We start from the raw sequence: 16420 nt of genomic DNA on the forward strand, positions 1-16420 counted from the left end.
CTATAAGTCTAGAGGTGTAAAAACACAAGAAAAACACATCACAGAGAAAACATCGAGGCTGGCGCAAAGGCCAGGGAGAGGTGCCTTATCAGGATTTAGGGACCCACACAATGGTTGTAAAGGTCACGCTCAAGCCCTGGGGTCGGCAAGCTTTTCGGGCAAGGGCCTGTGAGTCAATAGGACCAGCTTTGCAGGCCAGCTCTGCTGCTGCAGCAGGAGAGCAGCATGTGAATGAACGGGCGTGGCTGTATGAAAATAAAGCTTTATTGACAGAAGCAGGCAGTGGGCTGAGTTTGGCCTGTGGGCCGCAGGTGGCTCTCCTCTGCTGGTGAGAACCAGCATGCCCGCTGAGCAGCTGGACATAGACACCACACACGTGGCCTCAGCTCTGGTCTTATGGGCTGTATAGGCTGCTTTGTGCCACACCTGAGCTCACATGAAAACCAGAGTGTCGCCAGGGTTCTCTGCTGTCACTTTAGGGGCAGGAAAAACACTACCCATGCCAGCTGTCCCTGAAGACTCCCCTTCTGCCCTGTGTATTCATATTTTCGGGCCTGGCACCTCACAGAAGCCCAGGGCAGCACTCACCTCGCTGAGACTATAGGGAAGGATGAGTTTGTCGTTGGAGGTCACTGTTTTTCTTTTGGTCAGAACTTCCACTAAGATTTCTCGCTTCACCTGTTTCAGGGTCAAGGGGTGGGGGGAAGGGATAAATTAGAAGCTTGGGATTAACAGATACACACTACTGTTTTTTTTTTTTTTTTTTTGCGGTACGTGGGCCTCTCACTGTTGTGGCCTCTCCCGTTGCGGGGCACAGGCTCCGGACGTGCAGGCCCAGCGGCCATGGCCCACGGGCCCAGCCGCTCCGCGGCATATGGGATTCTCCCGGACCGGGGCACGAACCCGTGTCCCCTGCATCAGCAAGCGGACGCCCAACCACTGCGCCACCAGGGAAGCCCACACTACTGTTTTTATATAAAATAGATAAACAACAAGGTCCTACTGTATAGCACAGTGAACTATATTCAATATCTTGTAATAACCTATAATGGAAAAGAATCTAAATATATATTCATACGCACACACAAACACACATATATATATATGAATCACTTTGCTATACACCAGAAACTAACACAGCATTGTAAACCAACTATGCTTCAATTAAAATAATTAATTAATTAATTATTTTAAAAAAAGAGAGAGAGAGAGAGAGAAGGGGAGGAAAGTTGGAGAGCTCAGGGACTGGATCCTTGTGTCACTGAGGCAAGGCGTGGGGAGGGAGGGAGAAGGACACCCAGCAGCTGGGCCGGGAAGTGGGCCCAAAGCCCACCCTCAGGGCTGCCAATCCACAGTGTGTGCTACGCCTGGTGTGTCTCAAAATTATCACCACCCACAGGCTTGCTCGATGGCCCTGACAGTGTGGTCACACAGGCCTGGGTGTCACTGCGGGCCTCGGGCCCAGGTGCTGCCTGGTGACCTGTTAAGCTGTCGCTGTTGGAGCGGGTTCCTGGCCTGGGTGCAGGGGCTGGGCAAGGGGCCTGGCTCTCCCCGACTGCCGAGTCCCATCCATGAGAAGTCAAGTGTTGGGGTAGCAGAGCAGCCCCGGTCTCCCAGCAGACGTGCTCACTCATCCTCATGAGCACAACAGGAGCTGGGGTTCCCTGACGCAGGTGCACTTTAAGAGCCACAGGTGGAATGCATGCTTAGAAAACAGCCTCAGCACCACGGGTATTTGGGGCTGGGTCATTCTTTGCTGTAGGGGGACTGTCTTGTGCATTCCATTACGTCAAACAGCATCCCTGGCCTCCATCCACCAGAAGACAGGAGTACCCCCCAAACGACACCAGACACTGCCCAGCGCTCCTGGGGTTGAGGACAAGCGGACGAGGGGATGGTCCAATCACAAGATGACCTCGCTGATCAAAAGATGATATTTAAAAAAAATTATAGTTGATTTACAATATTATGTTAGTTTCAGGTGTACAGCAAAGTGATTCAGTTTTATATACATATATAAACGATAATTTTGAAGAGCCTTCCAAGTGAGGGGTTGAGGTGGGAGAGCCCCAGAGGGAGTCCTTCTGAAATGAGGAAGAGTCAAAAAGATACCTGTACGCCAATGTTCACAGCAGCACTATTTACAATAGTCGAGACATGGAAGCAATCCAAGTGTCCGTCAACAGATGAATGGATAAAGAAGATGTGGCACATATACACAATTGAATATTACTCAGCCATAAAAAAGAATGAAATAATGCCATTTGCAGCAACATGGATGGACTTAGAGACTATCATTCTAAGTGAAGTAAGTCAGACAGAGAAAGATAAATATCATATGATACCGCTTATACGTGGAATCTAAAAGAAAAGGATACAGGCACTTCCCTGGTGGTCCAGTGGTAAAGAATCTGCCTTCCAATGCAGGAGACGCGGGTTCGATCCCTGGTCAGGGAGCTAAGATCCCACATGCCATGGGGCAACTAAGCCTGTGAGCCACAACTACTGAGCCCGCACGCCACAACTAGAGAGAGAAAACCCACATGCCACACTAGAGAGAAGCCCATGTGCCACAAGGGAGAACCTGCATGCAGCAATGAAGATCCCACGTGCCACAACTAAAAACCGATGCAACCAAAAATAAAAAAAATTTTTAAATAATTTAAAAAATGATACAGGGCTTCCCTGGTGGCGCAGTGGTTGAGAGTCTGCCTGCCGATGCAGGGAGCACGGGTTCGTGCCCCGGTCCGGGAAGATCCCACATGCCGTGGAGCGGCTGGGCCCGTGAGCCATGGCCACTGGGCCTGCGCGTCCGGAGCCTGTGCTCCACAACGGGGGAGGCCACAACAGTGAGAGGCCCGCGTACCGCAAAAAAAAAAAAAAAAAAAGATACAAACTTATTTACAAGAGAGAAACAGAATCACAGACATAGAAAACAAACTTATGGTTATCAAAGGGGAAAGGGTGGGGCAAGGGATAAATCAGGTGTTTGGGATTAAAGTATACACACTATGGGGCTTCCCTGGTGGTGCAGTGGTTAAGAATTCGCCTGCCAATGCAGGGGACACAGGTTCGAGGCCTGGTCTGGGAAAAGCCCACATGCTGCAGAGCAACTAAGCCCGTGCACCACAACTACTGAGCCTGCGCTCTAGAGCCCACAAGCCACAACTAAAGCCCACGCGCCTAGAGCCCGTGCTCCGCAACAAGAGAAGCCACCGCAATGAGAAGCCCGTGCACCGCAACGAAGAGTAGCCCCCGCTCGCTGCGACCAGAGAAAAGCCCGTGTGCAGCAACGAAGACCCAACGCAGCCAAAAAAAATAATAATAATAAAAAATAAATTTATATAAAAAAATAAAGTATACACACTACTATATATAAAATAGACAACCAACTGTATAGCATATAGCAAGGGGAACTATACTCGATATCTTTTAATAACCTATAATGGAAAAAAATCTCTCACTTATATATGGAATTTTAAAAAACGAAAAGCAACCCCCAACTCCCCCCCAAGCTCACAGATACAGAGAACAGAATGGTGGCTGCCAGAGATGGAGGATGGGCAAAATGTGTGAAGGTGGTCAAAAGGCACAAACTTCCGGTTATAAAATAAGTCATGGGGATGTAGTGTACAGCATGGCGACTGTGACTAACATTACCGTATTGCATAATTGAAAGTTGCTAAGAGAGTAGACCTTAGAAGTTCTCATCACAAGAGAAAAGAAAACCCTGTAGCCACCTAGGGTGACAAATGTAACTAGACTTACTGCGGTGGTCATTTTGCAACATATACAGATACTGAATCATTATGTTGTATACCTGAAACTAAAATAATGTCGTATGTTTTTTTTAGTTTTTTTTTTGCGGTGCGCGGTGAGCACGCGGGCCTCTACTGTTGTGGCCTCTCCCGTTGTGGAGCACAGGCTCCAGACGCGCAGGCTCAGCGGCCATGGCTCACGGACCCAGCCTCTCCGTGGCATGTGGGATCTTCCCGGACTGGGGCACGAACCCGTGTCCCCTGCATCGGCAGGCGGACTCTCAACCACTGCGCCACCAGGGAAGCCTAATGTCGTATGTTAATTATACCTCAATTAAAAAAAAAAAAAGAAAAAGAAATGAGGAAGGGACACAGAAGAGATGGTGGGGGGAGGAAGCAGGCAGACAGGCCCCAGTTTACAAAAGCGCAGTCAGTGAAGGAAGTTCTGGGCCTCGGTGGCCGCTGTGGCTGAGGACAGGGGCCAGTACCTTCAGGAGCTGTGACAGTGTGTCCAGCGCCGCAGGGGGCCCAACCTCCAAGCCTTCGTCTCGGCCCGTGGCTTTCTTCTTGTAAGTGACGTTGCCCAGGTACAGGATGGCCGAGAGGATGGAAAAGATCCTGGGGGAGAAAAGGAACCTAGGTCGGGGCACCTTCCCCAGTCGTGAGACAGCAATAGTTTCCAGTGAACTGGGCCCAAGTTTCCAGTGAACGAGGCTGAATTCGTAAAACCAGCAATTCCAGTCAGAACACACGAAATTCGAAAGATGTCCAGTTCTCCACTGGGGACTCTCTTTGTGGAATAGGACTTGGGAGGCACATATCCCTATTTTTTTTTTTGGTGGTAGTGGTGTTGGGCGGGAGCTTAAAATTTTTCTTTTTATGGAGGCATAACATGCATACAAAAAAAAAAGAAAAAGAAAACACACAATTCCCCAAGTATAGAGTTTTGATGAAGTGTCACAAAATGTACAGATACCTGTAACTGGCACTCAGACCAAGGAATAGAACATTTCAGGCCCTGGAACCAGCCCCACAGAGGAACCACTGTCCTGACATCTAATACCATCTGTGAACCTGACTTCGGTGAAATCACGTGTACTTGCATCTGGCCTCTTACTGAAAAGGTGTGAGATGGGGGAGCCAGGCGTGTTACCGTGTATAGCACATCCCTTCTTAATGCTGCCGACCAGCACTTCTCAGCCTCCGCAGTGCCGGCACCTGGCTTCTACCTACCCGGCCCCCCTCCCACCCCTGCAGTGTGACACTCCAAAATGTCTCCAGGCAAGACCAAGTGTCCCCTGAGGGCGGAATTGGGGCCCCAGTGAGAACCACTGCTGTGTGTGGGGTTGTCCAGGTAGTCAACAAACTGGGGTCTCATTTTTGTACAGCCCCTTAGCTAAGAACGGTTCTTAAGGGAATTCCTGGTGGTCTGCACTTTCACTGCCGAGGGCGCGGGTTCGATCCCTGGTCATGGAACTAAGATCCCGCTGCGTGGGGTGGTGGGGAGGAACGGTTCTTCAATTTTTAAGGGGTCGTTAAGAAAGAAAACAGAATGCAAAGAAGAACATGCCACAGAGACCACGTGGCCCACGAAGCTGAGAATATTTACTATCTGTCCCTCTCCAGAAAGTTTGCTGGCCCCTGCAGGGATATATCACGATGTGTTTATTTATTTAACCTCTGGCTGGTGGGCATTTGGGAGGGTTTCCGGGTTTGGGGGCTGTTATCAACAAGGCTGCTGTGTGCCTTCATGTGCGTGTCTCTGGGTGAGCAAATGTATGCATTTGGTTGTGTACACACATCCGTAGTAGGAACTGCCGAATGGTTGTCCACAGCAGTTGGCCCCATTCGTGCCCCCCTAGCACCATGCTCGGCAGAGATGTTCCCTCTGGGTATCCTGGTCGCCCGGGCAGGTGTGGAGGACACCCTGTGTGGTTTTGAAGAATTAAAACAATTTTTAATTGGGGTCAAACACACATCATATAAAATTTGCTTTCTTGACTGTTTTCGAGTGTATGGCTCCGTACTGTGAAGTATACCCACACTGTTGGGCAAAAGCCCTGTGGTTTTTTGTTTTTTGGGTAAATATACCTGAGTAAATTTTATTTTATTAGATTTCTTTCTTCATCTACTGAGATAGTGTAGTTTTCTGCTGATTAACAGAATCTGTTAATTAGTCTGCTAATGTGGGGCTTAAAATTTTTAAATGAGGGAGGAATTCCCTGGTGGTCCAGTGGTTAGGACTCCGTGCTTTCACTGCTGAGGGCCCGGATTTGATCCCTGGTCAGGGAGCTAAGATCCCACAAGCCACGTGATGCAGCCAAAAAAAAAAAAAAAGATTTAAAAATGATGAATGACCTTTGAAAAGCCCTGTGGTTTTAATTGGCATCTCCCAATGGCTAATGACGAGCATTCCCTGTCACTGCGTTACTCTCCTTAGTGAGGCTCCTACGAGGGGGTGGGTCACATCTCAGGTAAGCCCCAGGGGGGCCTGTGTGGGAGATGGCAGGGCAGCTGGGCCCGCCCACTTACTGCTTCTTGGTGGCAGGGAGGAAGCCCACCATCTCCATGGCCTGCTTGAGTCTTTCAAAGTCATGCTTGAGGTCCTCCCCATCTTCAATCTTCAAGTTATGCTGAAAAACAAAGTTGGCAGTGCTCTGGGTACTTCTGGGCTGGTGAGGGTGGCGTGAGAGGATGATTTTGGCTGGAACTGATGGGGTATGGCCCAGGATGTGGGGAATGAATGGGGTCCTTTATGCCACCCCCCTCTGGGCCTCCTTGGAGTCGGTTTGGGGGCTAGAGAGGGCCAAGGCGGACGGCCTCTGACCTCCCAGCAGTGCGTAAAGAGCCCGTGGGGAACAGAGGCTGCATTTGTGGTTGGGTCTCGGGGCTGTTTACCTGGTTGAGGTAGAAATAATCTTCAGGTTGCTTGAGCTGAAATTCCTGACGCTCTTCCTCGCTGACGCCAAGTAACAAATAATAAAACACATGGTAGTTCCTGTAGGTCAAAATTAGGAGAAAAAAGTTGTTTTTGGAGGCCGAGTGACAGCTACTCTTCAAACCACTACTAATACTGCTTTGGAGACCAGGCCAGGGAGGAAACAGCAGCTCGACTATGTACAAATTTGAGACAATAAGTCGATTCTTATAATGTCTTAAGAAAAAAAAACAACAAAAAAAAACAAACCCAAAAATCAAACCAGGAGCTTCTCCAGCAAGTAGATTCCTCAGGTGGTGGGCATATGTCTTGCTCACTGGTGGATCAGAGATGCTTCTAATCTAACCACATTCTTGCAGACTTCTGAGCACCTACTCCAGTAAAAGCCCCGGGGAGGCACAAGAAAGTGGCAAAGCTCACGCTCCCAGGAGATCCGCCATGGCCTCCTGTAGATTTCCCCCATCTCAGGACATCTGCTTCTCTCCTTCATAGGGAAGAAGGCAGATGTGATGGATCACCAAGGAAATATCCCCCTACCTCTCATCCTTCTCTTGAGAGACCAGGCGAGACTTTTCAAGCAGGTACTTTTCGACCACAGCTCTGTCATCAAGAGGAAAAAGAAGGACAAGTGTTACACGTTAATACTGTTTCCTTGAAGAACAAGAGTGATTTGTTACCATGGAAAAGCCAGCTGCGGATTAACATCCCTGGACCCACGGTAAACACAGGGACCTAAAGGTAATCACCTTGAGTGTGGTAAACAAGCAACCTAAATGTTGAAAATCTTACTCTAAAGGTAAATACAATCATCATAAATGTGCCTCGCCCTACGACTACCATCTATAAAAATAAGGAACCTGGGCTGGCTACTTCTGCCCTCCAGACCAGATTTGGGATGACAGCTGTATGGAAGCCCAACCTGGCATCACGCAGGACGCCCCACAGGTGGCAGGAATTGAAACGATTGGACCCACGTGCCCACTAACAACACTGGAAGGTTGAACACTGCTCCCACCATCTCTCCAGCCATGAAATGTTTCTCTAATTGCAAATCGAAATACAAGATAATGGATTCACTTTTCCATTCTTTTTGAAACAACTTTATTGATGATTGATACACGATAAACTGTACCTACTCAAAGCATGCAACGGGATGAGTTTTGACTGGGTCCTTTCACGTAATTTTCAAAAATAGCTTTATTAGGCATAACTGATGCCCAACAGACTTACAGTGTGTGACTGGATGAGTTGTGACACATGCAAATCCCTATGAGTCCACCACCATGACCAAGATAGTGAACACATCCATCACCCTGAGAAGTCTCTGTGGGACCTTTGTCATTTCTCCTGCCACCCACCCCCAAGCAGCCACTGACCATCCCCTAAAGATTAGTTTGGATTTTCTAGAATTTAAAAAAAAATAGGGGATTTCCCTGGTGGTCCAGTGGTTAGGACTCCGTGCTCCTAATGCAGGGGGCCCAGGTTCGATACCTGGTCAGGGAACTAAGATCCCACATACCGCAACTAAGCCCTCGCACTACAACTACTGAGCCCGTGCACTGCAACTAGAGAAGCCCGCGTGCGCAACAAAGAACCAGCACAGCCAAAATAAATAAATAAATAAATAAATAAATAAATAAATAAATAAATAAATAAAATAGACTCATTTAGTATGTACAGTACAGCTGACCCTTGAATAACACAGGTTTGAACTGTGGGTCCGCTTTATACGTGGATTTTTTCAATAGTAAATGCTACAGTCCTACGTGATCTGAGGTTGGTTCAATCCATGGATGTGGAACCAGATACGTAGGAACCATGGATTTGGAGGAACCTCAGATACAGAGGACCAACTCTAAGGAATCTTTGGATTTTCGACTAACCCCTGCATTGTTCAAGGGTTAACCGAATATCGTATCTGCTTACTTTCACTCAACCCAATGATTCTGAGATTCAGCCATATTGTAGCGTGTATCAGAACTTCATTCTTTTTTATGGCTGAAGAATAGTCTGCACGTACAGACACACCACATTTTGCTTATCTGTTTATCAGTTGATGGACATCTGAAGGACCTGGGTCCATGAGGCTATGTGGGCTCTGGGGCAGGAATAAGGCATGTCTGCGGCCACATCCTCAATGCTAACAGAGACATCAAACATTCCTTGGAGATCTACTACGAGGTTCTAGGCACTGTTTTGCAGGGATTCAATGACCTGGATTTAAATGTCCCCAGGTATGGGCACTGTGGCTCCCACCGATGGACTGGATGAGGTGCTAAAAATTGGGAGAGGCCACACGTTGCTTGGGACCCCACAGGAGGAAGGTGGCCTGGCAGGGACCTGAGCCTGGCAGTGGCCCTGCCTCTCATGGGATCCACTATCACCACGTGTGTGAGCTGTACAGGTCTGCAGGTCATCCTCATCTGAACCCATCTTATTACACTGAAGAGGAAGCTGGTGCCCGAGGGGTGGCAGGGTCGGGCCCCTGGTCCAGGGCCTGCCGGATGCTGCCAGCCTCTCTCACAGGATGGCAGTCTTCTGTCTGCAGCCTTGCACAGACACATGCACACATACAACCTGCATGGGTGGGTTTCCAAAGGCTCAGACTGTGCTGTCTCTTCTTTCAAACCCATATTTTCTTCCATTCCTTCCACTGGCCAGTAACCTGTAGTTCTCAGCAGTTTGTTTTCCTGCGGGAGGAGGCTGTGTCTGCTCCTACACTCACATTTTCATCTCAGTCTGTAGCCGATTCCCTGTACTGTGTCGGCATATGGGGGAGGACAGCAACCTCTCAGGGGCACCGAGCTGTCATTTGACTGGCCATCACCTCTTCCCTTTGCTGATCATTCTGGGAGCCTAGGCCCCTACGGGGGTCTTGAGGGAGCCAGGGATCCCGCTGGCACTGAACCCTTGAGCCCACAGGAAGACGAGGCCTTGCGAATTGGGGAACTGGGGGAAGACTTGGACTGCCCCTGACCCTTGGCCTCAGCGGGAAGTGGCATCGAGAAGTGTCACCTGCCCAAAAGCAGAACCGGGTCTGGGCCTGCTCCTCGTGAGCTGGCGGCAGCTGCTCCCTGGACAGGAAGTGTACCTCCCTCCTCGGAGTGTGGGCAGGCCACAGTCAAGGGCTGAGGCAGGACTTCCTTTCCTGAATCTGAGGCCATAGATAGGACTCTGAAGCTGGCCTATGAGGTCCAGCCACCCAGGGCCACAGGAGCTGAGGCTGACAGGAGCTGAGGTGGGACAGGCTGGCCACTTAGCTGAGGGCCAGCCCTGCTGGTGTGCTGGATCGAATGGTGGCCCCCAGAAGACATGTCTACCTGGAACATGTGACTGTGACTGTGAAAAAAGGTCTCTGCAGGTGTAATTCAGTGAAGGATCTGGAGATCAGATCTTCCTCCATGGTCCAGATGGGCCCTAAATCCAAGGACAAGTGTCCCAAAAGACAGAAGAGGAGATCACAGAGAGACTCAGGGGAGAAGACCACGGGAAGACAGAGGCAGAGACTGGGGTGATGCGGCCACAAGCCAAGGATGCCTGGAGCCCCCAGAAGCTGGAAGAGGCCAGGAGGGACCCACCCCTAGAGCCTCTGGAGGGAGCGTGGCCCTGCCCACACCTTGATCTTGGACTTCTGACCTCCAGAACTGTAAGAGAATAAACTATTGTTTTGAGCCAATCGGTTTGTGGTACTTTGTTTCAGCAGCCACAGGACATGAAATGGAGAATGCAGGAAGGAGAGATCTGGGCGGAGAAGGCGGGGGGCGGTGCCCACTGGCAGCAAAGGCTCTGGCTTCTGGCCTGCAGAGCCAGCCTGGGACCCAGGAGAACATGTGCAGCCTTTTGGTGTCTCTGCTCCCAAGAAGCCACTGGAACTAAAGAAACTGTTTCTGTGTCCTCTACCCAGTAAGATACGCTGGGCTTTTCCTGCTGGTCAGAGGCTCTGCAATGTGGCAGATACAACTGTGCAAAGTATGGACCCATGGGAGAAAAGCAGATTTAAAATAAGGAGTGAGGGGGAACTCCCTGGCGGTCCAGTGGTCAGGACGTGGTGCTTTCACTGCTGGGGCCCGGGTTCAATCCCTGGTCGGGGAACTAAGATCCTGCAAGCCACGCAGCACAGCATAGAGTAGATTAGAGTAGACTAGAATAGAATAAAATAAAGTAAAATGAGTGAGGGTCTTTGTGGAGAAAGGGCTGAAACCTGCGGGGCAGGTGGGGACAGGTGGGTGGCTCCGCCCATGCAGATGCCAAGCTGGGCCCAGCAGTAGTCGGGAAGGGACCACTGGACAGCCCATGGCGGGGGCTGAGGCCCACTTCCAAGTGTCCCTGAGGGCTAAGGGGCCAGAGCAGATGCTGCGTTTATTGAGGGTCTCTCTCCTGCACTACTGCCCATCAGGGCCTGGGCAGGGGGAAAAAGGAAAGAAGCCAGAGGCTGAAGGATTTGGGAAAATAACATTTCTGTCCTCGTCTTGAACAGGCACCATCAACTGAAATGGTCGTCAGTTAGGTTTAGATGGACAGAAGAACCTGGATACTTTGAAGTCCTGGAGGACCTCTCCCTTCCTGAAACACCGGCGCCTTCTCACGGCCTCCGGGGGCCTGTTGCTCGGGTCTCCCCACGCCTAACATTTAAGGCTTCTTATCCTGATGCTCAGAACTTCACCTGGAGCCTTCGCAAATCCCACTGCCACCGCAGACCCTCGCATCAGAATGTGGAGGGGGTGGGCTCCTTCGAGCCACCAGGCAATGGACTGTGCCGAAAAGCCTTTTTTTTTCCCCACTGTGAAATAGTTTTATTGGCTCATAAGACCTTTGCCTGTTAGAAAAATACCCAGAACCCTATGCAGTATTAAATCACAATTACATTTTTTTAACTACTTGAAACTACCCAGAATATAATTTTTTTAAAGAAAAAAAATCCTATAGTATTAAATTCTGAAATGACATTATGACAAAATAGATAATTCCTTGTAACATTAACTCATTGCATAAAGCTGCCAGATATTTTCATTAGTATAACCATTGCACAGAGTGCAAATGGACACAATTAATTTCTTTTTTTTGGGGAACACAATTTCAACATGACACATTTAGCTGAATTTAACTGTGCCCTCACCTAAGGAACTCACATTTCTGGCACAAAATGTAGACCTGTTTTAACTTCCACCAGGCAGTCAACTTCACAATCCAGTTACCACCTACGGACTCATCCACCTACTCATCCATCTGTCCATCCAAATCCATCAATCTACCCACCAGCCTCTCATGAATCTACCCATCCACCAATGAGTCCATCCATCCATCCATGAATCTATTCATCCGTCCACCCATCCATGAATCTACCCATCCATCCATCCATCCATCCATGAATCTACCCACCCATCCATCCATCAATCTATCCATTTTTCCACCCATCCATCCATCCACCCACCCACCCATGAATCCATCCATCAATCTATATACCCTCCCTCTCACCCACCCACCTCCTTTGAGTACTTCCCTGGACAACTGCCTCACTTTGCTACCCAGCATCACGTCTCCTTCTAGCTAAAGGGGCATGTTTGGCAAATGCCAGAGTCCACATCAACTCTCTGTGGCGTCCTTAGACCCACTGAATTAGAAACATCAAGACCAGGGCACCTGTGGCGTGCCCTTGCCTGTTCTTGGCAAACTCTATCATGCTAGGACCTCTAGCTCATTAGACTTACTCCGTGGGTGCCTGGGCCCACGGGGCTGCCCTGGGGAAGGTAGGGTTGGTTACGAGGGTGCCGCCCCTCCCCCACCCACACTCCCACCTCGACCCACCGGTCAGACTTTCACATCAACGACTGAAAATCACACTTGCTTCCCTGTACGATTCACAAATGCCTGCCAGCCCACGATTTCAGCACCCAGCTCTCTGCTGGCTCAGTCCTGGCACCCCGCTGCAGGGAAGCTCAGGACCTCAGACCGCGGGCTGAGTGCACAGCCTGGGCGGCTACAGACTCACCCTCTCACGATGCCGCTCTCCAGGTAGTTGACCTGGATAAATTTCCCAAATCGGCTGGAATTGTTGTTGTGAGCCGTTTTAGCATTCCCGAAAGCCTGGGAGGAAAACAAAAGGAGGTTTTCAGGTTGTGAGGATGAAGTTTCTACAGGCCTCCGCCTGGAGCCTGGGGGCTCCCTGGAAGTCACGCAGAGACTCCAGGAGAGACCTGGAGAACAGAAAGGTAGGTAGCCCCAGCGCATCCCACGGGCTTACTCCTTATCTCTGTGTTTGGGGGTGTGGGAGGGGTTCAAGTTTTAAGTCCTGGACATTAGAAATGCCAATCGTCAGAATTCTTTTTCAGTAATAACTGTTCACGTAGCAAACTCCGGCCTGTGGGCCAAATCCAGTCCACTGCATGTTTTTGTATTGCCTGTGAGCCAAGAGTGCTTTTTACATTTGTAAATGGTTTCAAAAAAAAACCCCCAAAACCCAAAAAAACAAAAAAACCCAAGATGAGTAATATTCCCTGCCATGTAAAAATCCTATTCCCACGTCTGCATCCATAAATGAAGTGTGTTGGCACACAGTCAGGACCGTTCATTTACTGGTTGTCCACAACCGCTTTTCTGCCGCGATGGCAGGGTAGCTGTGACATAGACCATCTGGCCTGTGAAGCCAAAAATATTTATTATCCAGAATATTTACTTCCAGAAGGAGTTTGCTAGGCCCTGGGTTGATACGGGCTCCAGGCTGGACACCTGCAGTGTGAGGGAGCAGACGTGGGGACAGGTCCCAGGCTGGAGGGGTCCTGCAATTCCATGGGATGACAAGCTGGTTCACTGCAAATTTTTTTTTTAAAAATTGGGGTAAAACTAGCATAACATAAAACTAAGTTTTTAAAAGTGAACACTTCAGTGACATTTAGTACATTCACGATGTTGTGCAACCATCACCCCTATCTAGTTCCGGAACATTTCCGTCACCCCAAAAGGAGACCCGTCCCCATGAGCCGTCACTCCCCAACTCCCTCCCCCAGCCCCTGGTAACCACGAATCTGCTTTCTGTCTCTGGATTTGCCCGTTCTGGACATTTCACATAAGTGAGGGCATACACTAGGTGGCCTTTTGCATCCGGCTTCTTTCCCTCAGCCTGATGTTTTCGGGGTTCAACCACACTGTGGTAAGAATCAGGGCTTCATTCCCAGTATATAGAGGAAAGGCTGCATAGTGCTCAGAGCCTGTGGCTTGGGCAAGTCCCCGTGGGGTCTCCCACGTGACCACCATCCAGATTACAACAGGGAACACCCTCTGTCCCCCACGAAGGTTCCTGGGGTATCCCCTTTCCACATGGTACCCAGACAGGGAGAACAGCCAGGGAGAGGGTGTGGTGGAGCCTTGGGGCGCACTCAGGGCAGGAAAGGTATCTGGGGAGTGGGGTTCCCTGTTTTGGGGGAGTGAGAGGCCAGTATAAGAGGTGGTGGTGAGGCCGGGCAGAGGAAGGGAAGAGGCAGAGATGGCATGGCGGGGGGTGACACCCCGAAGTTACACGCGCAAAGGGAAGCTTGGCAGAAACGAAAAAGGTGTCAGGCTCACACTGTTCCCGTTTGAAGAGGCTGAGCTGGGCAGAGGAGGTTGGAGGGAGGAAGGCGGCAGCTGGAAGGAGGTGGGAAGGCCACTGCCAAGGTCTGGATATGTGTGTGGGGGGCGGGGGACAAGGGCAGGGTGCAGAGAGGTGGCCAGGCTCTCAGGGGAGCCAGGAACAGGGAGACACTGAGAGGAGCTGGGATTTTCTTGAAATCCTCATTCTGCAGGGGGGATGGATGCAGGTCCCTCATTGATCAGAGCTTCTGGTGTGCGACCGCCTGAAGGCAGAAGCCCCATAAAAAAGCATCTGCTGGAAGGCCTGGGGTTCTTCCTCGGAAAATGGTTCCATTCAGCAGAGCCTGCGATCAGGGCTGAGGCCCCCCGGTTGGGCCCATGCGCCTGTCACGCTCTTGGCTGCTCAGGTCACAGGATGAGTGACTTCCTGCCCGGCTGCCCCGGGGGCTCCAGACCCCAGAGACGGGCCTCGCTGTAAAACCTGAACCAACTGCCAAGTTGCCAAGCAGGGGAGTGACAGAGGTGGAGGCGGCCCCAGAGAGGCAACCCGGCCCTGACTGCAAAGGGGGTACCTTCAGGGTGGGGTTGGGGGAGCCTTTTGAGGGGGGGTCTCCACCTGGCCTGGTGGAGCAGAACCGAGCTTGAGAAGGTGCTTTCTGGAGTCAGACAGCAGCCACAGAGACCACACCCCCTCCTCTTCTTCACAGCATCCTGATGTGTGTGACCGAGCCATAGGCCAGCTGCTGGGGGCCAGGCCACGGTCTGCCCTGCTCTCCTGACCTCAGCACTGTTGACACTTGGGGTGGGATCCTTCTCTGGGGTGGGGCCGTTGTTCTGTGCACTGTAGGGTCTCCACCCACCAGATGCCGGTAGCATCTGGGACAACGCAGAACATCCCCAGAGAGAGCCGAATTGCCCGAGTTGAGAAGCACTGCTGTGTACAGATGGAGGTAAAAGGGGTTTGCAGGGTCGGGTCGTCTGGGGCTCCCTCCTGTCACGAGGGTCCCCACGCGCACTGCAGGCGTTGATGGGCTCCCTGGCGAAGAAAACTGTCTTTCCAGGTTTAACCTCCTGTTCCCTCTAAGTTCAGCTTTTAAAGGGGTAAAGCCCATGGGGTAAAGCCACAGCTCTGAGAAAAGCAGACAGCAGATCTGTCTCCTTTCCTTCCAGACCCTGCAGGGTGGTGTCTGAGCTGAGGACAGACCTGCTTTGTGGTAAAATGAGCTCCCACGAGCGAGCATGCCAAGTCCCGCATGTCCTAACTTGAAACAGATGGCAGAGGGGTGCCCGACACCGAGTGGGCTCCCTCCAGGGGCAAGTCCTAAGTCCCTGCAGTGCCTGTGTTCAGGGCCTCTGCAGAGACAGCCCAGAAATGCACATTTGCATCCGGAAGAGCCAGAGTGGTCCCTTCTGAACTCGGGACAAGTCTCTGTGGCGATTTCTAAGGAAACAACCAGGCCTGGCGTCCTGCGGATAAGAGGGAATGTCTTCGGGATGTGAGGGCCCACCATCTCTCTGGTTCTGCGATTACCAGCGCGGGGCCTAGTGACCTCATGCGTCTGGTATGCGGTCTCAACACACTGCGACTTTTCAAAGCTGATCTAAAAATATCCGGTTGGTGCTATTATACGTCCCTTAGAGGAGGAGGAAATGCTGGCCTGGCACCCGAAGCCAGGGGAGCTATTGTGTAGCTGTTCCCGGGGCCGTGCACTGCCTCCAAGCACAAGGGTGGCTGGTGTGCCCGGTGGATCATGTGGGGTTGGGGATGGATGGAAGGGGTGAAGCGGGACCTGGGTGCCAGCAGTGATGCGATATGATCTGGCACTGGCGCAGGCGTGGCCACATGCTCATGCTGTCTTCCCATCACGTCAGACGATCCACGGCTCTGGCAAAACGCTATTCGAGAAAGGCCTCTACTTTCTTTGAAATGCTTTTTTTCCCTTTTATAATATAAAAGACATGTTTCTAACATAAGCTGTACACTTGGAAAACAAGATAGAACCATGCTAAAAGTTTACCTAATGAAAGGAAAAAACCATAGAGAGATGACCCATTAATTCAACCCCACCCCCAAGCACGGTTTCTAGGTAAAATGAACGAAGCAGCCGTACCCCGACTTCCTCAGATCATGTGCCCCCTCCAGGTGGCCCCCCCCGCC

The 16420-nt window shown here is 50.8% G+C and overlaps 1 protein-coding gene and 1 non-coding gene across 13 annotated transcripts in view; one reads left to right on the forward strand and one right to left on the reverse strand.

The window, feature by feature from the left end:
* MYO9B (myosin IXB) overlaps positions 1-16420 on the reverse strand; it is an 89419-nt gene that overhangs the window by 33055 nt on the left and 39944 nt on the right. For all 12 annotated transcript variants that reach the window (XM_033401509.2, XM_049708254.1, XM_033401501.2 and 9 more), the window contains exons 3-8: positions 12686-12780; positions 7234-7296; positions 6657-6756; positions 6291-6391; positions 4247-4376; positions 589-678 (exon numbers count right to left, since the gene is read on the reverse strand). In XM_033401509.2, coding sequence (XP_033257400.1) covers positions 589-678; positions 4247-4376; positions 6291-6391; positions 6657-6756; positions 7234-7296; positions 12686-12780 — 579 coding nt within the window. The remainder of the gene's footprint in view (positions 1-588; positions 679-4246; positions 4377-6290; positions 6392-6656; positions 6757-7233; positions 7297-12685; positions 12781-16420) is intronic.
* On the forward strand, positions 8127-8199 carry TRNAR-CCU (transfer RNA arginine (anticodon CCU)). Its single transcript has one exon. It is a non-coding gene; the product is annotated as a tRNA-Arg (tRNA).

Source organism: Orcinus orca, chromosome 3 (genome assembly GCF_937001465.1).
Source record: "Orcinus orca chromosome 3, mOrcOrc1.1, whole genome shotgun sequence".
Lineage (NCBI taxonomy): Eukaryota > Metazoa > Chordata > Mammalia > Artiodactyla > Delphinidae > Orcinus > Orcinus orca.